At 54.1% G+C, this 27,366-nt stretch overlaps 1 protein-coding gene across 6 annotated transcripts; it reads left to right on the top strand.

The window, feature by feature from the left end:
- The first annotated feature begins 853 nt into the window (after window positions 1-853).
- PPCDC (phosphopantothenoylcysteine decarboxylase) lies at window positions 854-19,125 on the top strand. Of its 6 annotated transcripts, none has more exons than XM_035566706.2 (8): window positions 864-1,166; window positions 1,251-1,708; window positions 2,327-2,385; window positions 2,743-2,909; window positions 8,792-8,887; window positions 11,327-11,455; window positions 13,494-13,662; window positions 17,896-19,125. In XM_035566706.2, exons 4-8 carry the CDS (start codon window positions 2,757-2,759, stop codon window positions 17,979-17,981), a joined length of 633 nt encoding a protein of 210 aa, XP_035422599.1. In that variant the 5' UTR covers window positions 864-1,166; window positions 1,251-1,708; window positions 2,327-2,385; window positions 2,743-2,756; the 3' UTR covers window positions 17,982-19,125. The 6 variants fall into 6 exon arrangements, with proteins under 6 accessions (XP_035422600.1, XP_035422599.1, XP_035422598.1 ...); XM_035566705.2 differs by having other exon boundaries at window positions 1,416-1,708; XM_035566704.2 differs by having other exon boundaries at window positions 864-1,033; window positions 1,416-1,708.
- The last annotated feature ends 8,241 nt before the right edge of the window (window positions 19,126-27,366 follow it).

Here is a 27,366-nt window from a genome sequence, read left to right on the forward strand (position 1 = left end):
TGACCCCTCGCTGGCGACATGCATGCCTTGCTCTGGTGGCAGCTGGGCATGGCACCATACCGGCTTCCACAGTGGCTATCTTTAATTAGCAGCTGTCTTAATGGGGGGGACAGCCTTGGTTGTGAGCTGTGGCTGAGCTCGGCCCTGTCTCTCCTTCCCCACTGATTATCTGATAATGGGAGGGATGCCCACAAGATGTCACTTTTCAGTTGTATCAGGGAAATGTTGGGAGGCCACGCGGTAACCCAGCTCTGCTCCCCCTTTGGGGTGCCAGGAGTAATCCTGTACCCCAGGGTTCTGTCCCTGTGCCCTTGCTCTCACTTTCTCCCTGTATGCTTTTCATTTTAACCCCTAGCAGCGAATTTTTAACCGCTAGCACTGAATTCTCTGCCTTGGAAATACATCGAATGTCACCATGAGCCCACGCTCGTGCTGGGGCTGACGGGGTGATGCTCGCCCCGGGGCTTGGGGCTTTGGGGTGGGGAAATGCAGCTGGCCAGCCTGGAGCTGCAGCTGGGCTGGGACACGACAACAACCCTGAGGGGCTGCTTCTGGCCGAAGGAGGCAGGCTCTGCGCTGCCACCAGAAAATAACCCACGCTTAGTAACACGCAGGGCTGGGCACCAAAACAGGGGGCTTTGGGACCGGGAGAAAGCGGGGTATGCGGGGTGCGGGTCACCAGAGGGGGGTGCGCTGTTGACCTACGGGGCCCTGAGGCTTTACTGGAGTAAATTTGTATTTCTGGGAGCCCGCTGAGCGCCGCCTAGGCCCTGAGGGCCGGCCTCGGCCTCATGGCGGCGCCGCGGGACTACATTTCCCAGCGTGCCCCGCGCCTCCGGGTTCTGCCCCCGTTGCTAGGCGCTGGGGCCGGGCGGTGAGCGGGGCTGGGCCGCAGGTAGGCCGCAGCCAGGCCGCGGGGCCCCGCCGCCCTCAGCCCCGGGCCCCCCGTCTGTGTCCCGCAGGCCGCCGGCTTCCTCCCGGCCGTTTTCGGCCTCGGCAGCCTTTAGAAGCGGTTCTCAGAGCTAAGGAGCCGGTAACGTCGCTAAGGGGCCGCCTGCTTTCTGCGCCCTTCTCGCTTAACTCCCTCCCCAGGGCCGTGATCGGTGAGAGGAGGGAGCGGTCCCTCTAACGCCGACCGCCCTCACGTCGTACTTCCTAGAGTTCAGGTTGGGGGTGCTTCGGTGAATTAATTGTTACTTAATAAATGTTTTCATCTCTGGGCAGTTTGTGATAGCTTTAATTTTCATTAGGTAAGCACGTGAAGTATCGCTGTGGTGTCAGACCACCCTAGCCACTACGTACGCTGAGCATCCTTTTCTGTAATTTCTCTTGATAAGCAGTGCCTGGAAGCTCAAGCTGAAATTGTGCTCCTGTCCTAGCTGTTTATTTGCTTTTTTTTTTTTTTTTTTTTTCAGCCACACTGAGAAACCCCAGGGGCCTGAGCACTACGTATGAATTCCCAGTGGAGCGTGGAAAAAGGATGTGCAGCTCCCTTTGTGCCTCAGCTGAGGGGCTGAGGCAATTAGCGAGGATCTTTGGGCTTGTGCGTCTCGGTGGCTCAGGCTCATGCGTAGCTGTCGCACGAGCGTGATCTGAATCACCTCGTGAAGGATCCTAAATTAAACTTGGATCTGAGTGAGCTGTGGGAATGACCAAGAGGTAAATTCTCTCCAGGGAACCCAGCTGTCTCACTCCAACGTCCAAGCTGGTGCGTAAAATAAAGCTGGTGTTAAGATTTTTTCCTTCCTCCCTTTTACCCAAAATGCTTCCAAGTAACTTCCTCTGAATAGTGAGGGGGTTGGTTTGACTGAATCCCGGTGTGATGCCTTCACTAAAGTACAGTTTTCAGATCTTTTAAATAAGAGAGTTTGCTCTTTGTTAGTTTCAAGACTTATTAAATAGAGACGTTCACATGGATTCTGTAGAGGAATGCTTTTCTTTGACAGAATACTTGTGAGCGATTTATCATTAGTGATTTATCAGCGTGGCAGTGGCTCAGAGATGGCAGAAGACCATCCTGAATCATCTCTGCTCGCCACATGCGCCTTCAAAAACAACCTCTAGGCCTGTCGGTAGCCTTGGCTGGCACCAGTGGATGAGTGAGCGGTTCTGGCTTTCACATTCCTGCGGTGTTTGCACATGGCGGCTGGTTTGGTTTACATTTTATTCAGTTTGGGTCTTTTTTTGCCCCATCTACCAAGAGTAATTCCTGGTGCTACTGTAAATATGTATTAATGCGATGGGCGGTACAGTGCTAATGCTTGCCTGAGGCCCCCCAGAATTTTTACTTACTAAAATGTCGCACTGCGTTTATTCTTCTCCATAGAGCGTGAAGGGAGCACGACTCAGCTGGGCTGCACGTCTTGCCTGTAGTCAGTGCGAAAGGTATAGTTATCGTAAATTCTGTACCATGCCCACCACACGAGGGCATATTTCTGTTCTGGGGGCTGTTGGCTTTACCAACAACAATCGAGCCTGTGTAGTTTGTAGCATTCTGTTTACTGTTATCCCAGTGAACCTGTACGTAAGGAAAATGGGAGGAGTCCGGCTACTCCTGTGTTTAAAGGTGTGCCAGTACTTAAAAGCTTTGTGGATCAGGGTCTGAATGTTCAGCGTCAGACCGAGTTGCTCGGGGTCCTGCATAGTCCACGCTTAGACCCGTGTCTTTGGGAGTACGTTGTTGTTAGAACCCTGCTGCGCTTGTCTCACTGCTAAAATTCCTTTATTTTTCTGTGCTCCTAGAGTTTGACAGGACCATGGAGCCCTTCTCACATCTAGAACCAAAGGCAACTGCAGAAACGAGTTCGTCTGTGCCAGAGAAAAAATTCCGTGTCCTGGTGGGTGTGACTGGAAGTGTGGCTGCCCTGAAGCTGCCTCTCCTCATCTCTGAATTGCTAAAAATCCCTGGGGTGAGTAAATCTTACCAGTAAAGCTGGTGTTACCCTGCTTTTTTGGTTTCCAGGAGAGACTGGATGGCTTCTGCTGAAGTGAAGAGTTCCTTCTGGCATTGAGCCCTTTAGATTGAAACTTGGGACAGGTTCTTCCTGCTTTTAAAAATCAATATTTCTCTTCCTATCGTTTCTTACTTCTCTACACTTAAGCTTTAGCTTGAAATTAGGTTTAAAGGGCAGTGACTGTTCCTGGATACTTAGAGTCATAGAATCATAGAATATCCCGAGTTGGAAGGGACCCATAAGGATCATCAAGTCCAACTCCTGGCACCGCACAGGTCTGCCCAAAAGTTTAGACCGTGTGACTAAGTGCACAGTCCAATCTCTTCTTAAATTCAGACAGGCTTGGTGCAGTGACTACTTCACTGGGGAGCCTGTTCCAGTGTGCGACCACCCTCTTGGTGAAGAACCTCTTCCTGATGTCCAGCCTAAACTTCCCCTGCCTCAGCTTGACACCGTTCCCGCGGGTCCTGTCACTGGTGAGAACAGAGAAAGGTCCCCTGCCTCTCCACTCCCCCTCGCGAGGAAGTTGTAGACCGCGATGAGGTCCCCCCTCAGCCTCCTCTTCTCCAGGCTGAACAGGCCCAGTGCCCTCAGCCGCTCCTCATACACCTTCCCCTCTAGGCCCTTCACCATCTTCGTCGCCCTCCTCTGGACACTCTCCAACAGTTTAATGTCCTTTTTGTACTGTGGTGCCCAGAACTGCACACAGTGCTCGAGGTGAGGCCGCACCAGTGCAGAACAGAGCAGGACAATCACTTCCCTCGACCGACTAGCGATGCCGTGCTTGATGCACCCCAGGATGCGGTTGGCCCTCCTGGCTGCCAGGGCACACTGCTGGCTCATATTCAACTTGCTGTCAGCCACAACCCCCAGATCCCTCTCTGCGGGGCTGCTCTCCAGCGTCTCATCACCCAGTCTGTACGTATAGCCAGGGTTGCCCCGTCCCAGGTGCAGGACCCGGCACTTGCCTTTGCTAAACTTCATGTGGTTGGTGATCGCCCAGCTCTCCAATCTGTCCAGATCTCTCTGCAAGGCCTTTCCACCCTCATCCGAGTCCACAACTCCTCCAAGTTTGGTGTCGTCGGCAAATTTGCTCAGAACACCTTCTAGTCCTACATCCAAATCATTTATAAAAACGTTGAAGAGGACTGGCCCTAAAATGGAGCCTTGAGGGACCCCACTGGTGACCACCCGCCAGCCAGATGTGGCCCCATTTACCACAACCCTTTGAGCCCTGCCCGTCAGCCAATTGCTCACCCATCGCATGATGTTTTTGTTTAGCTGTATGCTGGACATTTTGTCCAGTAGGATCCTATGGGAAACCGTGTCAAAAGCCTTGCTGAAGTCCAAAAAGATCACATCAGCTGGTTTCCCGTGATGGACTAGATGGGTGATCTTATCACAAAAGGAAATCAAATTCGTTAGGCAGGACCTACCGCTCATGAACCCATGTTGGCTGGGACCAATGACTGCATTGTCCCCCAGGTGCGCTTCAATAACTTCAAGGATCACCCTCTCCATAATTTTACCAGGCACTGACGTGAGACTGACAGGCCTGTAATTGCCAGGGTCTTCTTTCTTGCCCTTCTTGAAAATTGGCACAACATTTGCCAGCTTCCAGTACTTCCCCAGGCAGACCTGGCTGCAGACACAGGTGGATGCTTTTTGGAAGTTAACGTTTTTGATTAGGACCCTGCAATTTTCCGTAGCAGAGATGCGGGCTGTACAAAGACGGACACTGCCGTCTGACCAGCAAAGGGCGACTAGATCTTGTAAAAACAGAAGATACAAGCCAGTATGTGTCTGTGCATTTTTATTTATTTTTTAACTGGAGTTTGTTGTCAGGAGTAACAAAGGTGTCCAGCAGAGGCCACTAGTGACTAGAGTCAGGGAAGGAAGTGTGGTAACTTTTGCTTTAGAATAAAGTTAGAGGAAACTGTAGAAGCCTTGAGCTTTTAAGAAGCGAGGTGTCTGTTTTGGAGCAGCGAAATGAAAGAGGAGCAGGAGCAAGAGCGTGCACTTAAATATCCACGTCTCTTGGCTAGAGTACCTGCTGAAAGTCCTCCTGAAATGATTTTGACCTGAAATAATTACCAAGGCCAAAGGTCCTAGCTTGGAGCGGGAGGGTGAAGCCAAAGGGTGCCGAGGAAGGGGGGGACCAGCCCAGAGCCAGCTCCAGCCGTTGTTCTCTTCTTAGCGAGGGATGCAGGGTACGCGTCCTCTGGTCCTCTTGCCTTGGATCCACTTTGCTGTGGTCTCTTTTCCCTTGCTCCTGGTGCTTGGGACACCCTTTGCAGGTGGCAGGAAGAATGCAAATGGTCTGCTGTAGGAATCGAGATCAAGTGCGTTCCTTCTTTGTGAGCTTTGGATGCAAAATTAACAGCCGCAGATGGCCGGTCCTAAATTCCGCGCTCTGTGACATCTGTTGCAGGCCTTGTGGCCACTAGTTTTAGGCTGTGCTGCACAAAAAATAAAAGATGAGTGTCCAGCCCGTCCAGGAGCTTCTCATATCAGATTAGTTAGTTAAATTTATTTGTTTACTCATTTCTGATGTGATTTTGCTGCCTGATCTATAGCCTGGTGGGTGAAGTCAGCGTAATGCCTCCATCAAGTTTATGGCTTGCTGCGTTAACTGACAGAACAGAACCTGGAGAAGCCGTCAGTGGGAGCAGGGCAGAGGCAGAGGAAGGCTTTGATACCAGAAGAGATGCAGCCAGAAGTTTGAAATGGGAGTAGTTTAAAATTGATGCTTCTGCTAAAATGATTCTCAGCCAACAACTTGGCGGCACCATTTTGCACCCATTAAACTTTAACGTGTCCTTGAGGGTGATAATTGACACGGCTACATGTTACTGTCTTTTAAGCTCTCTGAAGATCTAGGAAATCAATAGGGCATCAGCTTACGCTTTGCAGCTTTTTACCCTTGCCTCTTTTTTGGTTTTTATTTTTTGTGAGGAGACAGCACGTAGCGTGTTGTCAGGACACCTGGGGAACTCGTGGCTGTGCTAGACTCGCAGGCGTTGTCTCAGCCCGATCCCTAGTAATTTGGGTGGCCTGGCAGGAAAACAACGCCAAAAAATCACATCGATGGGCTATCAGTTAGTTAATAAGAAAGGAAAAAGCAAACTTCTTTCTGGGTGACAGCTATTGTTACTGAAGCTTCTGGATGTCATCCGGCCTTGGAGGTTTGAAGCACGTTGTGCAATTTCACTGCGCTGTGGAGCTTGTGAGTGGGGCCAGGGAGATTTAGAGCTTAAGCAGAGGGATATCCACAGTCAAACAGAGGGTGTGCCAGGTAAATAGAAGGAAAAACTATGTGGGCTAAAACGATCTTGAGAGCACTGATCTCTTTCCAACATAGCTGGAGGGACTTGAAACACTTGCAGAGAACAAGGGATCCAGGAGCCCACCCCAGCAGAAAACCTCAATCAGAGAGGATAATTAAACTGCTGGAGCAGCTTTCCTGGGGGAGTGGTGGAGTTACCGCCAGGCAGAGTCCTCGAACAGCCCCCTGCTGTGCTCTGCCTCGTAGTGGGTTGGACGCAGTTCTTGATAGCCAGCCATTCCCTGGTCCTGGGCTTCAGCTTTGAAGAAGTAGGTATTTATTTTTTTTTAAGACCAGAGATGGTTATGAAACCGTCTTTAAAAAAAATTAAGAAAAAGTGGATTTTTTTTTGTGTCCCTTAGCCTTTTGACCAGGTGTTTCTCGTCTAGATGAGAACATTTTGGATACTGGCACAACTGAAGCAGCAAGGTACAAAACATGTCATGAGGTAGATGCAGTTGCATCACCTCAAAATCCTTATATTGTTATGGCTCTCTGTAAATAAGAATAGCACTAACAAACATTGCTGGTGAGAACTTTTAGCATAGATGCAGCCTACTGGTATCATTTCAGAGAGCAGACAAACCCCTTTAAACCCTTTAAAATCACCAAATAAATAATATCTTGCAGCCTGCGAGGTTAACACCTCCTCGAAGGCCAAGGGATGGCAGAAAGCAGCGTTAGCACCTTTGGTGGCATCGCTGCTTGGCTCCAAACAGCTTTCTGCAAGGTGAGGCTAATACAGATGCATCGTGGTTGACTGCTGTGAACGTGATCTTCACACTCGAAAGCACCAGAAGTACAGCTGTGGTTCCAAGCTAGGGCCGCCTGAAAAGGAGCAGGCACCTCACAGGAGCTGCGTGGCTTGTGCCGTGAGCTGGCTCAGGGTGCAGACCACGCTTAGAAGAGGGTGAGAACGAGGAAAAGAATTATTTCCTTACGGTTATCGGTGGTGTGAGGTGCGTCCTGCATGTTACCAGTGGTTTTGGAGCACTCCCTTCACGTGTTGAGCAGTCTGTTGGCTGGTTTAACGTCCGTCCTCTGCAGGAATTGCAGGTGGAAGAGCTGCATGTGCCACGCAGGTGATAGGCATGTGTGGAGCAGGTCTGACGCTGGCTCTGCTTCGTGGCTGATCCTGGTGCGTGCAGAACGCCTCTGTGTGATCAGCAGCCGCTTGTGGCACCTGTCAGAGGCACAGCTTTGGTCGTGGGACGTGCAGAAACTGGGGCAAATTCCACTTTTTCCACCTGCTAAGATTCCTGCAGGAGGAAATAAAAGGATCTCCTGTCACAGGCACCTTGGCACCTCCTAACTGTGTGTGTCAGACGTCCAAGGGACGTGCTGGGACTTCCCCAGTGCATGCCATATACCTGAAGGCTCAGCTGGCTTCCCATAAGGCAGGCAGGTTTGGCTAAGAGTTGGGAGAGCCCTCAGGCACTGTACCCAGTCTCCTTTTCCTTGCGCGAGCCACACGAGCCCTGTGCTGTGAACGTACCTGCGCAGAGCTTTTACTGTTTCCAGCATCCTTCCTTGATCGGCGCAGCAGCTGGAAGGCACTACCCCAGCTTGCTGCCCTTGGCTGGAACAAGGTGGGTTAATGTGGTTGTAAAAACAGTGCCTGGGAGTCTGTAGCTACCTCCCCACCTTTGGTGGTACCTCCCTTGTCGAGAGAGAGGGGCAGGGGTGAAAGAAATGGAGGCAGAGAGAGGAATTAAAGGGAAAAATATAACGAAGACCAAGAAATCACGCTTGTTCTTCCGAAGCAAAGGCTCTGCCTGGCAGACGGGACTTTATCACTTTCGTAACAGGCACGGTAGGCACAGGTCAGCCAACATCCTGCTGTTTCAAAAACGCCCCGGGAAACAAGAGGAGCTCTGAGCCGCTGCTTCTTGTGGAGCCTTGTTCGGCAGGGATGGGCTTGCTCTGCCCTGGTGGTGCCGGGTCCCAGCTGCCAGCTTCTCCCCCAGCAGGACTCGTGACGGCTCGGCACCGTGCTTCCTCTTGGCTCCGAGTGTGGGAAGAGCGATCCTGCAGGGCCGTGCGGGCATGCCACCCCTTTCTGCGGTGGCTGAGGGAATCCACTGAGGCAGGATGCTCTGCTGCTCCCTTCGGCGGGCGTTTCCTGATTAAAGGGCACCTTCCGTGGCGCTGTGCTTTGCTGCTCCGTACCGTCCCTTTGAAGTTCTGCGCGGAGCTGCCTCTCGGTTCTGCGCTTGCTGCTGCCCCGGCTGTGAACTGGCCATGTGAACGAGTTTGGCAGGCAGTGACTAATCACCTGCCTGTTGCTGGGTGGCAATGAAATGAGTCTTCAGCCCCCGTGAGCACCTCCAGCAGCCTGACCTTTCAGCTCGGGGTAGGTGCGGTTAGCGCACGTGCACGCAGTAGGGGAACGTCCTCTGCGGATCCGCAAATCTTTCAAAATCTGTGCTGCTCGAGCCCTCCTCCTCTACCCAGCTGTACAGGATTGGCCTCAGGGCATAACTGTTGGTCTGTCTTTTTGCTTTTTGCTTAGCTGGAAGTGAAGGTGGTCACTACTGAGAGAGCAAAACACTTCTACAACCCCCGGGAGATTCCTGTCCCCCTCTATAGCGATGAAGACGAATGGCAGGTGAGTAGTTCTGCCTCTGGAGAGGGCAAGGGCTCCCCTCCTGTCCCCACTAGCCTCGTGTTTTGTGATTCAAGTCGTTTCATCATGCGCTTGGGCCTTTTGCTTCCTGCTTTGACCAACGGGTCCTGCTTCAGCAGCAGGCAGGACTCGCAGAGGTTTCACTCCGTTGTGCAAGTGCCGCACAGCGAATCAAAGTGTTCCTACACGTTTCTTCATCAGAGACCGCATTCCTTAGATTCTTGGCCAAGGCTCACCTCTTTGCTGGAGTGCTGCGTGCTCTGGGGCAGGGCTTTCAGAGGGGTGAGCGAGGCAGCCCTGGCTGTACCAGAGGACTTCGTACCGCCCCAGCAGGCTTGCAGCAGGCACTGTGGGTAGAAGTGGTCTCTCACCACCCTGGGCTCAGCAGCTCTCTGCAGCGCTGAGAGGAGCATCAGGAAATGTCAAGAAAGCCACTGCAAAGTGGTGGTGAGGGTGTCAGCTGCTTGCCATGACTCATACTTGTCAGGAAGGCAACAGCTTAATTCTCCTTATCGCTGCCTATTCTAAATCTGCCGGCACCACTGACAATCACAAAACTACCCAGGCTGCTTCAGAACTCAGCTCGGTGTCCTGCTGGGTAACCTCAGCCGCCGCTGCCTGCGTGCTGCAGCTTCTCGCTCTGCGTCCTCCAAATCTGCCTGCGCCTCGGGAGAGAACCAAAGCTGGCGTGTGCTAAGTCTGAGCCGGCTGCAGGGCCGCCTCTCCTGGAGAGTTTCATGCCGGCAGGGCCTGCTGCGGTGTCCTGCTCTTGCCCCTGTGGTGGGCGGCTGGCCGTAAGAGATGTTCTCCTGGTGGCAGCGGTGTGTGTAGCTCAAAAGGCATCCACGTTGATGTGTGTACGTGGAAGAGATCAGTCCATCGTCCTTTGAATTTTAGCAACGTGCTATCAACTTGACCTTTTTCACCAGTTTTTCCCCTCAAACCAGTTACGGATGAGCACGCCCCCCAGGATCCACTAATAACAACAGGGTCCGGTGGCATCTTTTTGGCTTTTCTCCGTAGAATTATCTTCTCTTGAATATGGTTTTGTTGATGTGCTTTGAGAGATTCTGGGATGGAGAGATGTATAAACGTCGACATTTGTTTTTCTGTACGTTTTCTCTCAGCTTTGCAGTACTGATGTGAGCGCGAGCTGATCTCCCCTTTAACAGTTCTCTTGCAAATGCACTCGCACGCAAGCATTGCTTTCATGTGGAGAGGGGCAATGGCCAGGAAGCTCTCTGGCTGGTCTAGAAGATCAGCAGAGGTCTGTTGGGTGCCAGGATGCTACAGCTCCAGGCAGAGCTGTTCAGGAGGAACCCTCTGTGTGGCTGTAGAGGTGCAGGTCAGGCTCCGTGGGCCGTTGGCACACTGGAAGGCAGACCTGGAGCCTTTGTAACGTGCCCTGCTGACACCAGGGTAGCAAATAAGCCTGCTCAGCATGTCTGGGAGATGTTCTATTCTGAAAATAAAACTACAGACTTCAGCACTTGTAGAAAAAATAAAAGCGAGTGGAAGAGCTGGGAAAGGTGTCAGGGAGCACCAGCTTTCCGGATGCTGCCTTTTTGTTGTGGTTTCCAGTGACTCAGAGAAGGAATAGTTCGTGGCCCGGACACACCTCTTGCTGCTGCGGGGCTGCGTGTTCTCTGGGGGTTAAGCACCTGGTGCTGCTTGCTGCTTCTCTTGACGTTGTCCCGGTTGTATGTGCTCCTAAGCAGGGCAGGGACCCCCCTGAGCTTTACCGAGAATACAAGTGCCTGCTTGGAGCCCCGAGGATGGAAGTGCCTGCCTGGCCAAACCTAATCTCTCCTAGGGGCTGCCCGCAGGACTGCTCCCTGCTCAGTTGTGTGGCTTTACTTTGCTCTGAGCATGCTTCCTTTCAGAGAAGGGGGTCAGTTAGGGGTCTGAACCTCTTTAAAAGCCAGTGGACGGCTTCAGAGTGCCGAGAACATGGTAAAGAGGTGTGAGGCTTCTACATCACGCGGGTTCCCCAGGAGAGATTTCCCCCGGTTGGGTCCTGTCTGGGTTTGGTTGGCTGAGAGGATGCAGCGGGCTTCTCAGATGCACTACACGTTAAGGGAGCTTTTATGCTGGGCATCTGTGAAGCTGAGGGACGGTGTGGATGGAGAAAGCTTTTTGCTGGGAGCTGGCCAGGTTGTTGGATGCATAAATTGTTGTCTGTGTGGGTAAACTGCCCGTTAGCTGTGCTTCCTAAACGCTGCTGCCCTGCAGCCTTCGCTGGAGGAGGTGGGAAGTCAGAAATGGGAGTGCTGTGGCTGCAGTCCCCAGTCCCCCCACGCTGTCAGATGTTGCTGGATGTGAGAATAACGAAGCTGAGGCTGCAGTCACTGCCGCGGGCTCGGTGCAGTGCCCGCTGTTCGCTGCGAGGGTTCGGTAACCCCCATCTTGTCTCCTCCCCAGCTGTGGAAGGGCCGCTCGGACCCAGTCCTGCACATCGAGCTCAGGCGGTGGGCCGACCTCATGCTGGTGGCCCCTCTTGATGCAAACACCCTGGCAAAGCTCGCCAGCGGGATCTGTGACAACCTGCTGGTGAGTAACTGCAGCTCTGCCTGAGAGCAGCCCCTCAGTTCCCTCCCCTCCCAGCGCTGGTCTGTCTGACCTTTCTTTCATGGAAACTCCTGTGCTTCGGCAGCATCAAGACTTGCATGTTCTGCTGCCAGTTCATATGCTTGTCTCTTCTGCCAGCGTGGTTCCCCTGATCCCTTTCAAACACCCGTTCTTTCCTTCCCTGACATGTATTCCTTTCCATTCCTGGCCTATCTCGGAGTCTTCCATTATTTCCCAGTCCCTCTTCTGTGCCTATCCTGCTTTTTCTAGTGGATGGCCCTTCTCTCCTTCTACCTCCACCCTCTCTCTATCATGTTCTCTCTCTCTCTCTGTCGTGCTTTTTTTCTCTCTCTCTCTCTCTCTCTGACTTTTGAGTTCCTCTCTGCATTTTTTAGATGTAAGCTGGAAAGACACCTGTGAGATCAGATAAAACTGTTTACTTCCTGCTACCTCACCTAACTGCATAGCACAGAAATTCAAACGTGTGCACGCTTACTTACCTTCCAGTTTCAGCTATGTATTTTTTTTCTTTTTGCTTGTTCAGGCTTGTTTTTCTGGTACTAAAGGTGCTCTGGCTCAAAGACCGATCAGAAACTGTATTAAGAGAGAGCGTGCTTCTCAGTTCAGCGATCAGGAACTTTTGCGTAGCTTCAGTGCTTTGTGTCGAGCCATCATCAGGAAAGGTCATACGTATAAAGCGCCTGGAAGATGTGCCAGGAAGCTGCAAAAGTGCAAATGCTGTGTCACCCCTCGGTAACGCAGGGAGGATGGATTTCGGAAGGGAGGGCAGCGCATCAGCTCTGGCTGGGGAGCCCTGCGCGACCAGCTTAGCTGTCTAGGTAAGAAAGAGTGCCTACAAATGAGCACAGTACACCCAGAGCTCCAGCCCTCGTATGTCTGAGCGGCTCTCTGGAGATCTGGGGAAGCCAGAAAGAGCTGAGAGAGGGACGAGCAACGTCTTGTCCTGCTGAGTTCCCTTTGTACCGTAGCCAACAGAGGAAGAGCTCAGGAAAGGTGTTAGGGACACGGCTTCACAAACCCCTGCCGGTCCTGGATGGTTTTGTGGAGGGAAGAGGTGGCTCCAGTAAAGAAAAGCAAGTGCTAGAGGCGTTGGTTAGCAAGTTTGAACAGATTCTAGCAGACTTGCCCTGTGCCGCGAAGGGTTCAGATCACAGGGCATAAAGAAGGATGGGCAGCCTGCTCCGAGGTACTGTGAACTGCGCAGAGCCCCCGCACCAGAGACCCGCGTGAGCTGCCTGGGAGGCTCCCTCTGCATCCCTGAGCTGTCAGGGCTAGGGAAACTGAAGGGCATTGCACTGTTTAAGAGCAACCACCATTTATCTTTCTAAGGAGATGAGGTGATAGTAGCTTATCTGGAAGCTGTATGTTATTGCGGCCTCAGATGTGAGCCTCTGCAGCACGCAGGAGCTGCTGGGTGGTTTGTAATCTACCAGCATCTTCTGCAGCAGCGCAGATAGGTTCGTGTAATCCTCCGTGTGAATGCTGGAAGCAGCAGCGCTTCCCTTGTCAGCCGTTGGAGATCCGGTTGGCGTGTTGTTTGAGAAGATTGACTTGCCAACTTTTTCTGTGTAGCTCTACAGCTGGCTTATCTGTAAGTGTTGCCTGGGGATTTCTCTGTAGCTGATACGATCTGTGGCCACCCCTCAGCTTCTCTTGGTCTCCCACAAGGGCTGGCTGCATGCATCGCGTTCCAGCGTGGTTTGCTCCAGCGACTGGGATGTCTTGCTTGGCTTTGATCCAGCGTAGGATGGAATCTCTTCTCTTTGTAGCCTCCCTCGTCCTCCTTGCCTGTCAGAGAGGAGCTTTGCTGGAACATAACACAAATTAGTAGCAGCCCTGTGGACCTGCTCACGGGTTAGTCCAGCTGCGCTGACAGATGGATGCTTTTGGCCCTCTCATGATAGCCGGGCTGGGAAAGCGCTTCTGTGCAGCAAAGAGGTGAGACAGAATGAGGAAAGAAAACACATCCCAGAGCCCAACCTCTTGGCTTCTTTTGCAGACTTGTGTCATCCGTGCCTGGGACCTGCGCAAACCTCTGCTCTTCTGCCCAGCTATGAACACAGCCATGTGGGAGCATCCCATCACAGCTCAGCAGGTGGAGCAGCTGAAGGGCTTTGGCTACACGGAGATCCCCTGTGTGGTGAAGAAACTCGTGTGTGGAGACGAAGGTCAGTCCCGTTGCAGGTCATCTGACTGTTCTGCTGCCCAAGTGCCCCTAATATCCTGAAGGGAGGTGCCCTGTTCTTTCGCCCTGTGACCTGCAAGATGTTGGACTGCAGAGAGCAGGTGCTCGTTGCCGAGGTTTGTATGAACAAGACGAAGCGTTGCCCTGTGCTAGCTGGCACCTATTATTCTTCATTAATCTTTTAGCAGTCTCATGAGACCATCCAAGCCAGGCTTTCAGACGAGCTGTTAGATAGATATTTAAAAGAAAGGCCCATCCTCAGCGGAGAGAGCAGATCAAGCAGAAGGAAGGCTTTGTGGTGAGCACTATCAGCCTGGGATTTGGGTGTCCCAGCCTTGCCCTCTGCTGAGACTGAGACATGATGAAAACAGCCCACGGTTCCTCGTCTCTGCCAGGGGGATAATATCTTATCCCTCAGAGCAGGCACTGAGGATAAGCGCTTTGCAGATGTGGCTGAGGGTGTAGCTGGACGTGCATTTAACATGTGTTGTTGTTTGTTGCCTGGGTTACTTTTCAGCTAGATCAGCTTTCCAATCTTGTTTTGGTTTGGGGTTTTGACATCAGGCTTGTGTGAAGTGAAAGAAGGGGGTAGGAAACATTGTCACACTCAGTTTTGAGTCTTAACTTATGCTGCCAAGTAAAATGGTCTCCCCTGTATTTTACAAACTGGTTTAAATGAAGATGTTCTGACTTCCAGGAGGTTTTGAGAAGCTTTTTTTTACAAGCAATTTGGATGAATGGATTCTCTTCTTTAATTGGGATTTCTTTTGGAAAAATTGTAAAATGTCACCCAATTCCAGCTGTAATAGCAAATGTGCCTGCGCAATAATGCACTCATCCTCTCATTTAACAACCCCAGTGATATCAAGATCCTAACCACTCTGCTGGATACCTCAAAAGGCAGTCTGTAGTGAAGACAGGACATTAAAATCTTCTCCATGGTTAAATTATAGGGCTGGCTTTCTTAGTGTCTGAGTCGTTAGGTGCAATGCTTCTAGAGAATGCTTTCTTGAGCTGAAGACTAAGAAATATTTACAGTTAGGTAAGTGTAGTCAAGTAACTCAGGCATCAGCTAAACCGTCTTGGACAATTATGTTTCCGCTGGGGTTTTAGACCTGATTACATCAAATTTCTTGCGTACTTGTAAGAATGTTAGGGGAAAACGCCCAGAAGAGGTCATTCCACGCAGACGTTTTGGCAGAAGTGGAAAGGCCATCTGGCATAGCCTCTTGGTCCCTCGGAGCTTTTCCTTCATCCCTGTTAGTACTTGCGTGGGACCTCTGGTCCCGTGGCACTCGGATGTTTGCTCCCCAATGGGTAGTATGCTTTTTGTGCGGCTCCACACACCTGAAGCAGAAAGAGGTGTCCCCCTTTCACAGGGGGGATGTGAGATGCAGAAGGGCCGTGTGAGTGGACTCGCGTGGATTAGAGCTGGATGGCAAACACGGTTTCCACCTTCTGCTGCTCTGCCCTGTTCCTTTCCTGGGGCTGCCACCCCTGCGGCAGGGATGTGCGAGCCACATGAGAAGCAGCACGTGAACTGCTGCGGTTTGTAGCTCAGAGTGGCAAAGCAGAGCAGCGTTGATCAGGAGTTACCTCACTACACCAGCAGGCATTTGGGAGCTGCTTCATGTTCCATGCAAACCTTGCCGCTGTGAGAACAAACTCCTGAAGGAGCTCGTGGGAGAGGGGTAGTAAGGTCAGTTGGGGCAGTAGTAGCCACATCTGACTCTGCTCTGCTCGTGCTCGTGAGTCAATTTGCAACAAGATTTTCCTGTTGGCACATGCCAGGGTTTTCCTGGCAATGTGTGAGAAAATTATGGCGAAGCAGCAATGCACTCCAGGTCTCTGAAGACCCAAAGTCATCTCCACCGCTGACTTTTTTCTCCCCCTTCTCTGTTTTCAGGCCTTTTACCCCACGGCCTCTTCTTCCAAACTAATTTCTGTCTTGTGGGTTTTATCCACAAGGGGGTTTGCCCAGCTTTCACCCAAACAGCAGGCAGAAGAGCTCACATCTGGTGCAGAAGAAAAGAGATTCAGTTTGCACCAGTTTTGTCTGTTGACATTGTGGTTTAACTTGCTGGTGAGAGGTTCGCCTTCCTCCACTCGCGTGACTGGTCTCACCTGAAGTGGGCCAGATCCTGGCTGCCACCAAGTTTCTGTATTACAACCTCTACCTGATACGTGTTTCTTAGTGAGTGAGTGGCTTTGGATGTAAGGCCCAGCTAAAAACGAGTTAAAATAACAAATGAAATCGAGTTGGCAATTAAAATGCTGCCTTGATTGGATAGCTAGATGTAACCTACCGGCTGTTGGCCTTGATGATATCCATGTGCCACGATAGAAGGAGACTTTGAGGGGTGCTTTGCAGCCTGTGGGCCTGCAGCAATTTACTGTTGCAAAACACTTCCAATCTGCTAATATCTTCATCATCCTTGGCCGGGTTTCTAGAGCTTGGCACGCTGGAAGAATTTTACCTGTAGGCATGATCTGTGCTGTAAGACAGGCTGTTTAGCAAGATTTTTCTCAGCTAAACCTCAAGATCCAGCTGTGAATTGCCAAAGACCTGGAGGAAGTGGGTCAGGGAGGACAAAGGCGGGCCTTGAAGGGTGTAGCTCTGCCAAGCCATGAGGCGGCAGTCAGGGAATGTCTTTTGTTTAGCAGGGCTTGTCAGACGCAGCTCCTCTCGAGATTAAGAGGCCTGAAGCACCCAAATCTGCCTGCATCTTGTCCGTAGGGTGCTTCAAGCCTCCTGGGATTTATAGGTCTGGAAAAGGTGGAGTGGAGATTGGGTCTTACTGAGTGTTTCTTAGGGAAACTCAGTTTTCTTGCCCTTCCAAAAGTATTGCTCTTCATCCCAAGTCTTCACAGTTTTATCTGGTTATGCCTTCTGTCCCAGGCAAGGCCCCAGGGGCTCATCCCTACTGGAAAACTGAGGGTGAAGTTAGATTCAGGCTGTGATCCGCGCACAGAGAGCACTTCTCTCTGCCGTTCTGAACGGCCTCTCCCCTTCCCCTCTGTCTTTCCTCAAGTTGTTACTGTCCTTTGGAGCCTGCTGTTGGGCACTGCTCATCTGCACACTCACTAACCCAGCTGTGTAAACGGACCAGAAAAAAAAAGAGGGAAACAAAACCTCCCCGAACTAATTTCTAGTGGCAAATAAGGCTCATGTTATAAATAATTAGAGCAATTAGCCAGCAGAACAAAGGACCAATAGAAACTCCCATCTTTTGAATCTTCTAATGGAGACACATGCTGGTGGGGAGGTATCCTGTGTTTGCCTCAAGCAAATGACAGGAGTGAACGGACTGAGTTCTGCGAGTGCGTGAGGTTGGATGATTTAGTGATCTCTGGCATTAAAACTTTCATTCTAAGCTTAAAAAAAGTCTTTCAGAAGGAAGCAACAGCGCAGTGTAGATTAGATGTTCATCTGGCAGCTATCCAGCCCAAAAGGAAAAGCTTTTACATTTTGTTCTGTTCAGCACTAGCTCTTCTCCAAGAATTACTCCCAAGAATCAAGCTAGTGCAAATCCAGGGCAGCTCTCTCTAATGTGGGGCGAACTGCAGAGTCACTGGAATGGTATGAAGTCAAGTTTTTTTTTTTTTTTTTAAATAGTCACAGATCATTTCAAAACAATACTGAGCACACGCAGTATTTGCACTGGAGGAGGGAGGGGAGGCAGGGTGTTTTGTTACCCACGTGCTTTTTTTGGTCTCTTTTGCACACTTATTCCTGGGGTAGCGTGAGCTGAGAGACCAGCTCCCTGCGCAAGGGTTAGGCGCAGTTGTCCTTGGAGATGATTCAGAACATGAGGTACTTATTAAGGTCGTATGAATTGCCTTTTGAGGTTTCCTGCCTCCCTCCATTGACTGTCTGAGGAGCTCGTGCTCCTGCTTAGACTTGTGAGTTAGGAGCCAGGCGAAGTCAGCCTGACTGCTCCTCCCCGATGGCATTCCACCGGGCCACAAAACCCCTGCCCAGCCGACAGGCCCGAGCCGATCCTCCGGCCTCCACAGCTGCTTTCCGTGGGGTGAGTCACGAGGAAACACACGGGGCTACTTAGCAAGCTTTGCCCCGGCCTCGCAGTGCTCTGCCGCTGCCTCTGCGTTGCCGCAGGGCTGCCGAGTGCGGAGGGGAGCAGAGGTGGGGCGGGGGAAGCGTGTCCTCGTGCTCTTTCCGTGGGCTTCACCGTGCGCGTTTGGCCCTGCCCTGCAGGTCGAGGTGCCATGGCAGAGGTGTGGACCATCACAGAGAGCGTGCGGAGGATCGTTGGAGAGCGGGACCTGCCGGCGCAGAGCTGACTGCTTGCCATGTGAATTGCCTTCCTGGGGACCCGAAGATAAACCGAACAGGAAACCCAGTCGAGATGGCGCGCGGCCCTACAGCAGGCTCCGCAACCGAAGGGGTGCAGCAGTTGGCTCCCAGCTGGTGCCAAACTGACATGTGGTACCTCGCTGCAGACTTTCAGAAACCAACGCCGAGCCCACGCTGCTTTAGTGTGGGAAAACTCTGTGGTATCTCGCAGCGAGGGAGTAACGTTCCCCCAGGCCCCGCGGCCCCGTGTTTCGCGTGTGATCCTTTCTGAGGAGGCTCAGAAGGAGCTGCCCGTGTGTCACGGGTCCAGCGGTGCCCCTGGGGCAGCTGGAGAGGAGGAGAGCGATGTGCCAGTCCTGGTGGTGGGAGGAAGCTGGGTGTGGGAACGTGCCCGCTCTCCAGAGCGTGGTCTGTGGCTGTGCTGCCTTCACCTTTCCAGCAGGAGTCACTGTCCAAAAAGCATTCCCCCTCTGGGAGCTTAATAACAGGGAGCTTTTAATTCTGCCCCTGAGGAATTGCCTCTTGTAGCTGCTTTGGGGGTGTCTGTGCCTAACGTGGTTGCCTATGTGTGCTGTTTTTATCAGAGATGGAAAAAAAATGATTAAGAGAAGCTATCTAGTCCTCAAATTAGCCTTTGCCCTTTTGTATCTGCTGACCAGCTCGGGATGGAGAAATCAGACGGTGAGCCAGCCTGGCACCTGCCCACCTGGGTGCTCCCTGCAGGAAGTGGCCCCTGCGGGAGGTCGGGGGGGTGTTTCCCAAGGGAGTAGAGTCACGCCTTACCTCTGACAGTGCTCCCCAGCTTGAACATTTAACGGGCTGGCATGGAGAAATTGGGAAATCCTGTGACCCCGTGGACCCGAGCAGCCAGGGCTCCCCCAGTGCAGCCTTTCCTCGGAAACGTGGTCCTGCCCCTGGGGGGAACGGGGCCGGTGCACACGTCGCCGCAGCTCGGTACTGCTGAGCCAGAGTTTATTTTCAACTAGGCCCAGCCAAATTTAAGGCCTTCGGTACAGAATGTGCATCCTGCCTGTGGGGGCAACCTTCAAACTGCTGCGCACGAGGGAAGAGGTTATCGGGGTCTGTTTGCGCTCCTTATCTATTCCGCACAAATAAAAACCGCTGGACTTTCCCGTTTTGTCTCTTCCACTGACCAGGAGCCAGGGCGTCAGAGCTTCTAGGAATAAAGGCAGAAGGAGCCTCGTGTGAGCAGAGCTGCTGGCTCGCGAGAAGGGCCGTGGCAGTGCCACAGTTCCCAGCTCTTGCCTCCCAGTGGTTGTGCCAGACTGCACGGGTGATGTCTGTGGCAGTTTGCTCATATCAGGATGGCGAAAGCCGCCAACACATTGCAGGTTTTTACTTTGAGCTTCTTGAAGGCGGTGGAAGAGACGCCTCTTGGTTTCCGTGAGGTCTCTTCCTCCTCCTCACAGAGCAGCGTGTTCTGGTGGTTGCAGCTGGCGCTGGACACTGCGGGCTCTCCTGTGGCTCTGCCACGGGTGTCTCACAGAGTTAGGGTTGCTTATCCTCCCTCCTCGTCTGTGGTTTGGCAACACAGCCAACCCCCAGTGTTCCTCACACCGCGTCAAAACACTGTGTCCTTGGTACGAGTGCTCATCTGTTACGGAGCTGTTTTGCTGCTTTGAGCTGCTCCAGGCATCGCCCGCCTTCTCCCCGTATAAAGAATATGTAATAAAGTATAAAGAATATGCCGTGGAGCGTGAACCCTGGTAATTCAGTAGAAATGGGATAACATAACGTGCCCTTTTTAGACCCAGAGTTTGTGCTGGGTCGCCTGGTAGTGCGCAGATCCAGGACTTGTGATCATAGCACCCACCGGTTGTGGATCTGCAGAGGGAGAAAGAAGCTGATGAAAGGACAGCATTGCTGCTGGGGCTCACTGAGAGACTTAAATTGTAGCTTGCAAAGAAGTTGGAGAGCCTTGAATGCAAGGAGTTATTTCTTTGTCCTGCAAATGTGTAGAGCAGCAGTGGAAACATGTGTCTAAGCAGAGCCTGAGGGGATGACGGAAGGCTTCAGGGTGGCTGCCTGAAAAATGCACAAAGACACCGTGCCCAGGCTGTCTCCTCTGGGCTGCAGAAACAGCTGTAATTTCACCACTGCGTGATCCTCTGTAACTGCTGTTACTTCTGGTTGGAGGCAGGTCGTGATAGCATTGCAGGGAGGGATAAAGGCTGCGAAACCGCCTCTCCTTCGGGGCAAACATCAGAAACAGTTAAGTTCCTCTTCGGTGGCGGAGGGCTGAAGCAATGCCGCTTCCACCCATGGCGCAGCCGCTGTCCCCACCCATGGCAAGGTATGTGCCAGCCGCCTCGGGGCAAAAAAGGCTGGCTTGGGAGTTTTTCCTCCCTGCAAAAGCAGCAGAAAGAGCAAAGTGGTGCTGCTTTGTGGCCAGGTGGCCTGGCTCCAGGCACGGTGCTTCGGGCACCTCCCCTGTCACTTGGGCTGGGACGTGCCTTAGCAGCGGCGCAAACCTCTGTCCTGGGAGCCTTCAGCAGAGCAGAGGAACGTGAGCCATCAGACAGGTTGCTTAAAAACAATAATAATAATAATGACTAAAAGGCTATCTAGCTGAAACCCCCGTGTTTCTTCGTTCCTTTCACAGCTCTGAGCTCCCTCTGCTTCAAGTCCCTTGCCGCGTCCCCGCGCCGTGCAGCCTCGGTGCTCCGGGTTTGACACCGCCTGCAGCGAGCGGGGCCGCGGCGAGCTCGTGTCTTCGAAAGCACGGGGCGGCAGGAAGCCCTGTGCTTTCCGGCGGAGCTCAGCGCCGACCGCAGCGGGGCCGGGGTAGGGGGGGAGATTTGGGACCTGGAAAGGGATGCGGCACCCCGGGGAGGGGGAGCCAAAGTCCCGAGGGCTGCCCGTCTCCGCCGCGCCGATGGTTTGACCCCGAGCGGCGGACAGGCTGCCTTTCGGAGCATGCCTTGCTTCGGGTCGGTGCACCCGGGTGGATGGGAACAGCGCGGTCCCGTCCCATGCAGAGGGACTGGAGGGCACGAGTCCTGCCGTGTGCGGGCGCACCTGGTAGCTCACAGCGACCGCTTTGTTCTGCCTCGAGTCGCTTACCCTTGCTGCTACAGGTCTAGCCGCAGGAGTGATGTTCTCCTGCCTCCTCCAGACCTTTTCCTACGCCCCGGTGGCTTTGCTTTTTGCCTCCAGCAGCGTTTTGGCCTCTTGGGTGGGGAGAGATGAGAAAGCCGCCCGTGTGCCGTGATAGGGACGCGAGGCCGGGCAGACTCCTTGGCACCAGGCGCGCCGATAGCCCTGCTCCAGCGATGACAGCCTCGCAATTAAAACCTGCAGGTGCAGCGTTTTTGCCCTGGCCAGCTGCCTCAGCGGAGAGCCGAAAAAAATTGTTTCCAGGAATAATTGAGCTTAATTAGAAGCTTGAATTCCCCAGGGCCGTGCTGCTCAGTGTTTCTGTGCTTGTCTGGAGTCATGCAGGGGCTGGAGTGCACGCGGGCCAGCCGCAGAGGTCCTGCCCTGCTCTGCAGGTACTCCGGGGTCCTTAGCAAAGGCAGAAGATGCTCCGAGCTGCGCGGAGGGGACGAAGAAATACTGAGAGCAAGCAGTCTGCTCCCTGCTAGGTCTCAACCTGGTTTTCCCTTTCATCAGTGGGACGTTGGTTTGCATCATTTCCAGATGCTTTGGTACTAACTGATGATTTTGCATGCTCGTTTTAGGGAAATGCTCCATTTCTTTCAGGCCCTGCAGAGGGTTTCGGCTGGGTGACCTCTGCTCGGCCAGCAGAAAACCTGCAGGAAGCCTTAGAGCTGCCCGAGGAGCAGCAGCAACCCCCAGGCATGCAGTCAGCTCGGTTCGCACAGCTCCCCGGGCTGCTTTGCAGCTCTGGAGAAACACAACTCAAACTCGAGCGCGATAAGGTTGGGGGAAGAAAGAAAACCACGTCAACGCCGAGGAATGCGGCCGGGACAGAGCCCGGTCTGCGGCTGGCAGAGCCCCCAGGCAGGGGGGCTGCTGGTAAAGCCCCCCTGCACCCTCAGCAGGGACCTGGGGGTAGCCCCAGCCCCTGACGGCCGCGAGCCTTTGCACCGAGGGCAGCGCGGTGCCTGTGCCCTGGCCGTGCCGGAACGTGCTGTGCGGTGCCATGTGCCCCGGGGACACATGGACATGGGGTGCGGAGCTCCCGCAGGCGGTGGCCAGGAGCCCTTAGGGCCAAGCCGAGGTGGGGGCAGCAGGGAAAGCCCCGGCCCCCGCCTGCTGCTCTTCTGAGCAGTGACCCTGCTGCGCCTGCCCCGTGACCTGGCCCTTGGCAAACGCGGCCCCTTTATAAAGGCGGCGAGGTTTTGGCCGCTGGCTCTTGCTCTCAAAGCGGAGACGGCAGCAGACAAAGCCGGGGGCTCGCTGTGTCCCCCGGCAGCCCCGGGAAGCCCCTCCTCGTGCCTTTCCCTGCCAGCCATGCTCAGGGGCTTCCCACCCAGGGCTCCTTTCCCTCTGGGGAAGCCACCTTCGGGCTGGGATTTTCCCCGCTGTGACTGAGCTCCGGGGTCCCTGCACCCTGCGTGCGCAGCGCTGCAAGCAGCAGCCTTTTTGCACGGGTGGCACTCGGTGGCCAAGCTCCTGCGGCGCTCCGTGGGCTGTGAGTATCAGCCCCATGCAGCTGCTGGAGCACCTTCACCCCTGCAGTCAATGAACCCGGGCGCTTGCTTCAGTGGAAAGTCAATATTGACTCTCTGCCGTCGTTTGCATGCGTCGGCACTAAAATTATCAAAAGCAGAACAGAGCCCACGCTTCGTTCCGATGCCAGTTTTGTTGCAGTGATTCTTAAAAACAAAATAAAATAAAGTGGTTGGGCTTACTGACGTTGTGTGCTGGGGGCTGCAGGCACAGGGCAGCCGGGAATTGCTCCCATCCGTGCCCTGGGGCTTGGAGGGAGGATGGAGGTGGGGAGGTGATGTGCTTGTCTCTGTAAGTCACCAACTTATTAACGTCCCCCAGCTTTGTCCTCCTTGAAAAAAACATCCTTCCCCCAAAGCATCCCCCTCCTGACCCCATAGCACCCCCATCCTTCCCCCAAAGCATCCCCATCCTGACCCCAAAGCACCCCCATCCTTCCCCCAAAGCATCCCCATCCTGACCCCAAAGCACTCCCATCCTTCCCCCAGGGCACCCCTCTGAGCTGGGCCACCTCCGTCCCTGCCTTGCCCCCAGCTCCCCGGAGGGGACGCGGGTGCCGGGGCCGGGCAGGGAGCAGCACGGGCCATGGGAACCGGCGGCATCCCTGCGGTTTAGAAACTGGAAATAAAAGCTGAAGCGGTTTGAAGGCTTGGCCTCGAAACAGGGAAGGTGGCGGGGAAGCCGAGAGGAACCAAAACCCGCCTGCGGAGGAACCATCGGGGCAGCGAGGGAGAAGTGAGAGCGGCTGTGATTACTGCAGGCGGCGGTGGGAAGGGTGGCAGTGCTATCTCTGCCTCTTTCACTTCCCCGTCCCAGCGCCTCCTCCTGCCTCCAGCCTTGCTTTTTGCCCCCGTGGCTGCCCAGGGGTGGCCGGGCCCCGGTGCTGTGCTCAGGTGGTGAAATCCTGCAGGTGTGGGGCTTTTAGCACTGGCTCCCTGCTGCTTTCCCTCCCTTGCTCTGCCCTCGCCTTTAAAAGCATCCCTGCTGCCCCTCTGGGGTGCGGAAAGGGGCTGAGGGCTTCCCTCTGAATTAAACCAAAAGAAAAAAAAAAAAAAAAAAAGGTGTAACTGGGGGGGAAAGAAATGCCAGGAAAGGTGAAGCCGCTCCCTGAGAGCCGACCGCTTTCATCCCAGAGGAGCCCCGGGCTCGCGGGGCTGGGCAGGGAGATCACAGACGGCGCCGCGTCGGATGTGCTGGAGCTCCTCCAGCCCTGGACGGTGCTTAAATAGAAAGGTTACGTACCCGGGGGATTTATTTCATCTTTTAATTGGTTGTTTGTTTACATGTCTCAGGAGCTCTCTGCCAGTGTTTGCTTTGCTGGCTCACTCAGCTCCTGCGACGCCGGGACGTGCTGGGGCTGGATTTCGGCTCCTGCCACGGAGGCGGTGGTGATGGAGACCCCAAAATCTGGACTTTGTGACACCCCTCTCCTGAGCAGCCTTACGGAGGATGGTGCAAAACACCCTCGTGTTCTTATAGTCCTTTTCCTTCCAGCATGGTTGGGAGCCAAGGGATCCTTGCCTGGGCTCAGCACCCCTGCCCAGAGGGGAGGAGGGCAGGGATGCTCCTGGTCCTCCTCCGGAGCCCGCGCTGCCGGAGCTGACATCAGCAGGGATTTTGGGAGGAGCTGATGGGTGTCTCTGCAGGAACATGGGCTTCTTTATGTTGTTTTTGGGGCCGCAGACGTGTTAACGCCTGCTTTGCGCAACCAATCAATTTCTCAACCTTTTCTCTCTGCAAACAGCTGGGGACGGGGGCGGGTTGCTCAACTGGGGACAGGAGAGCCGCCTGCCCTGCCTGCCTCGCTGACCGCACGGGTCTCCCTTCTCCTCTTCTTCCCTCTAGAGCCACGCCTGGGAGCAGATCCTTGTCTTACCCTCCCTTTTTCCCTCTCCTGGCTTGGAGGCGAAACTCCTCGGGTGCCGTGGCTTACATCGCCCACACTTTGTATTTTATTTGCAGGGGGAGGAAGACGATGGGCACTGTGCCATGCCGAAGGCCAGGTGCCACCCTATGATCATCCCGTGCTTGGTGTCACCAAGCTTTGGTCCACATGGCCAGACGACAGCGGGCATCGCGTGCTGCATCTCCGTGCCAGCCCCAGGCCACCCGTCGACCTGCTTGAGGAAGGTGCAGGAGATGCTTGGAGCATGCAGGAGGTTGGACCGGCCGACCAGGAAGCCTCCGAGATGTTGCTGCTCTTGGGTACGATGAGGGATGAAGGCTCTGGGGAATTTTTCCCTCTTGCTGCAGGCTGTTGGGGGAAAAAATATATATCGGAAGCTTCCTGGCTGAGCACAGTGGAGTTTTGTGTCAAGACAAAACAAAACAATTGGAATCCCTCTTGCTTCGTGCCGTGGGCTCAGATGGGCTCAACTTCAGCCACGGGATGGGGTTGGTTGGGGCTGGGGATGGATTTGGCCACCTTGGGGGTAATCGGAAATGGCACGGCCACCGTCAGCCTTCATCACCACCATCATCATCATGGAGGCACCTGGGGTGGGAACCACCTCTTGGAGAGCTGCCGGAGATGGGAGAGGTGCTGCTTTTTGTGCCGCCGGGGAGCCTGGGGCTGGGATTTACCCATGGCAGCAGCTGCTGGTGAGAGGTCTGGAAAACCCGGGGCCTGCCGCGCCTTGCGCCGGGCTTCCCAAAGCGGAGCAAACCGAGCCCGGCCCATTAATTACCTGCTCGGGGACAAAGTTCGTGGGTTTGGGCTGCCCCCCTCCATGGAAAAAAAACAAAAATGCAAATTAGGCAGCCTCATTAGACGGCGGGACGTGTCTGCTTAGGCTTGCACAGCTCCTTGGGCCCGATGCGCACCAGGCTCCTTCCATGTCCTGGCGCCTGCCTCCAAAAGCAAGGTTTTAGTGTTTTTCTTTCTTATTTTTGTTCCTTCCTCCCCCGTAACCCTATTGATTTTTCCACCCGGCCCTGAGCCTGCATCCACATAGGTGCATGCTCAGGTTTTGCTAGCATCTGGTCCGCGGCCGACCCTGCCCCAGTTGGCAGCGTGGTGCCCCGCAGGAGCCCTGTTTTCCCTTTGGTGGCTTCTGCCTTATCTCTCCAAGGCTTTTCACCTGGTTTTTACGTCAAAGACACGCTTGGGAGCCGTGTTGCTGGCGTGCCCCAGCAGTTTCAGCCCAGGGCTGCCGGGGATGGAGCCCCCGCAGGCTTTGCTGCTTGCTGAGCGCTCGCCTACGAGGTGGGACATGGGTGGGTAAAGCCTCCCTATGGGGAACCCATTCCCTTTCCATAATCACCAACCACAGCATTAAAAAAAAAAAAAAAAAAAGAGAGGAAAAAAAAGCACTCCCCGAAAGCTGAGATCCCCCAAAAGGGGAAAAGATCCCCCAAAAGGGGGGAATAAGCAGCGTGGCCACGTCTACAGGATCCCACCAACAATGACTTTCTAGACATCCTTCCATTAGGTTTCCCAGTGGAGAAAACTGGCAGGCGAGACCCAAAGCCACCACCGCAGGGACAGGGGAATGGGGGAGAAGAGCAAAGCATCGCGCCGGAGGAGGTCCCACAGCCCAAATGTCGGGCCCGAATCCAAAACATTGTGTTGGGCACGACCAAGAACTTCGCTCATTTTTTTTTTTTTTTTTTTTTTTTCCCTTCCAGGCACTGAAAATTGCTGCATGGGCAGAAGGAGATTTGGAGGTGATTGATGGGTTTTCTATGCCTGCCAAGCAGCTGTGCTCAGTTTACGGGCACCAGACACCCAGGCTTGCCCTTTCTGGCTGGAAATGCCAGCTCCCAGGTCCGGGGAGCTCGCGCCCCATGGAAGATGCTCCAGTTGGCTTTGCATGACCAAAGAGTGCCCTGTGGTCGGAGAAAGGGTTTTCCTGCCTCGGCTTTTGGCGTTGAGGCGCATCTTCCACCACAGAGGGCCTCGAGGGGTCCCTCCGTGCCACCCCATGCATGAGGGTGCAGGGCCATGGGGTCGGGGCTTTCCGCCCTGCCCCATTTCCCTGAGCTGCAGGGCCAGAAGATGGCTCAAAGCCGAGGCCATGGCATGTCCCTGCATCTCGGGGACAGCTGCGGGTGCCACCAGGCTCAGCCCTGAGGGGCGCGGTGACCACATGCCACCAGGGTGGGACCCCAGGGGGTTTTCCAGCAGGGAACTCTGCCTTGCCTTGGCCCTGCCAGGGCAGAGCAGTAATTTTCCATCCGGCTTGGCGACGTGGAAACACACCCAAGCACGGAAAAAGCCTGGAAGGGAAGAAAGAAGAAAAGGAGACACTTGGCCAAGGCAGCTTGGCGGGGTCCCAAGGCGAGGAACGGCTTCAGGTTCATCCCCTGTACACGGACCGGGACCCCAAACCCTTCAACCCTATGCTAATAACAATCTGTTTATTGCCCCAGGTGATTTGGTCTCCATCCCCGGTGGAACGTAACGCAAGGAGGGGGAAACGCTTCTGTGCAAAGAGTGGGGGAAGAAACTGGAAGAGAGACAACGGGGGCGGGTAGGAGCGAGTCCCGGGAGGATAAATCGGGGGTGGCTGCTCCCTGCCCCTCCTTTTGCCAGATCTGGGGCCGCTGAACCGAGCCGGCAGCCGGCAGGCTGAAAGCAACCCGAAGGAGGTGCTTCTCCACACTGCTGGGAAGAGAAAATCCCAGGAGGGAAAGCCACCAAGGAGCAAGCCTGGGGTGACCCGGGCTGGGCCCCCAGCCTCGACAGGGCAGGTTCTGCTCCTGACAAAGAAAATC

Source organism: Cygnus atratus, chromosome 11, assembly GCF_013377495.2.
Source record: "Cygnus atratus isolate AKBS03 ecotype Queensland, Australia chromosome 11, CAtr_DNAZoo_HiC_assembly, whole genome shotgun sequence".
In the NCBI taxonomy this organism is placed as follows: domain Eukaryota; kingdom Metazoa; phylum Chordata; class Aves; order Anseriformes; family Anatidae; genus Cygnus; species Cygnus atratus.

Excerpts from the sequence above, each read along its gene's own strand:
- PPCDC (XM_035566707.2), top strand. The coding sequence starts at position 2,757 with ATGGAGCCCTTCTCACATCTAGAACCAAAGGCAACTGCAGAAACGAGT. Across the intron at positions 2,910-8,791 it reads AATTGCTAAAAATCCCTGGG|CTGGAAGTGAAGGTGGTCAC; the intron begins GTGAGTAAATCT and ends CTTTTTGCTTAG. Across the intron at positions 13,663-17,895 it reads ACTCGTGTGTGGAGACGAAG|GTCGAGGTGCCATGGCAGAG; the intron begins GTCAGTCCCGTT and ends CCTGCCCTGCAG.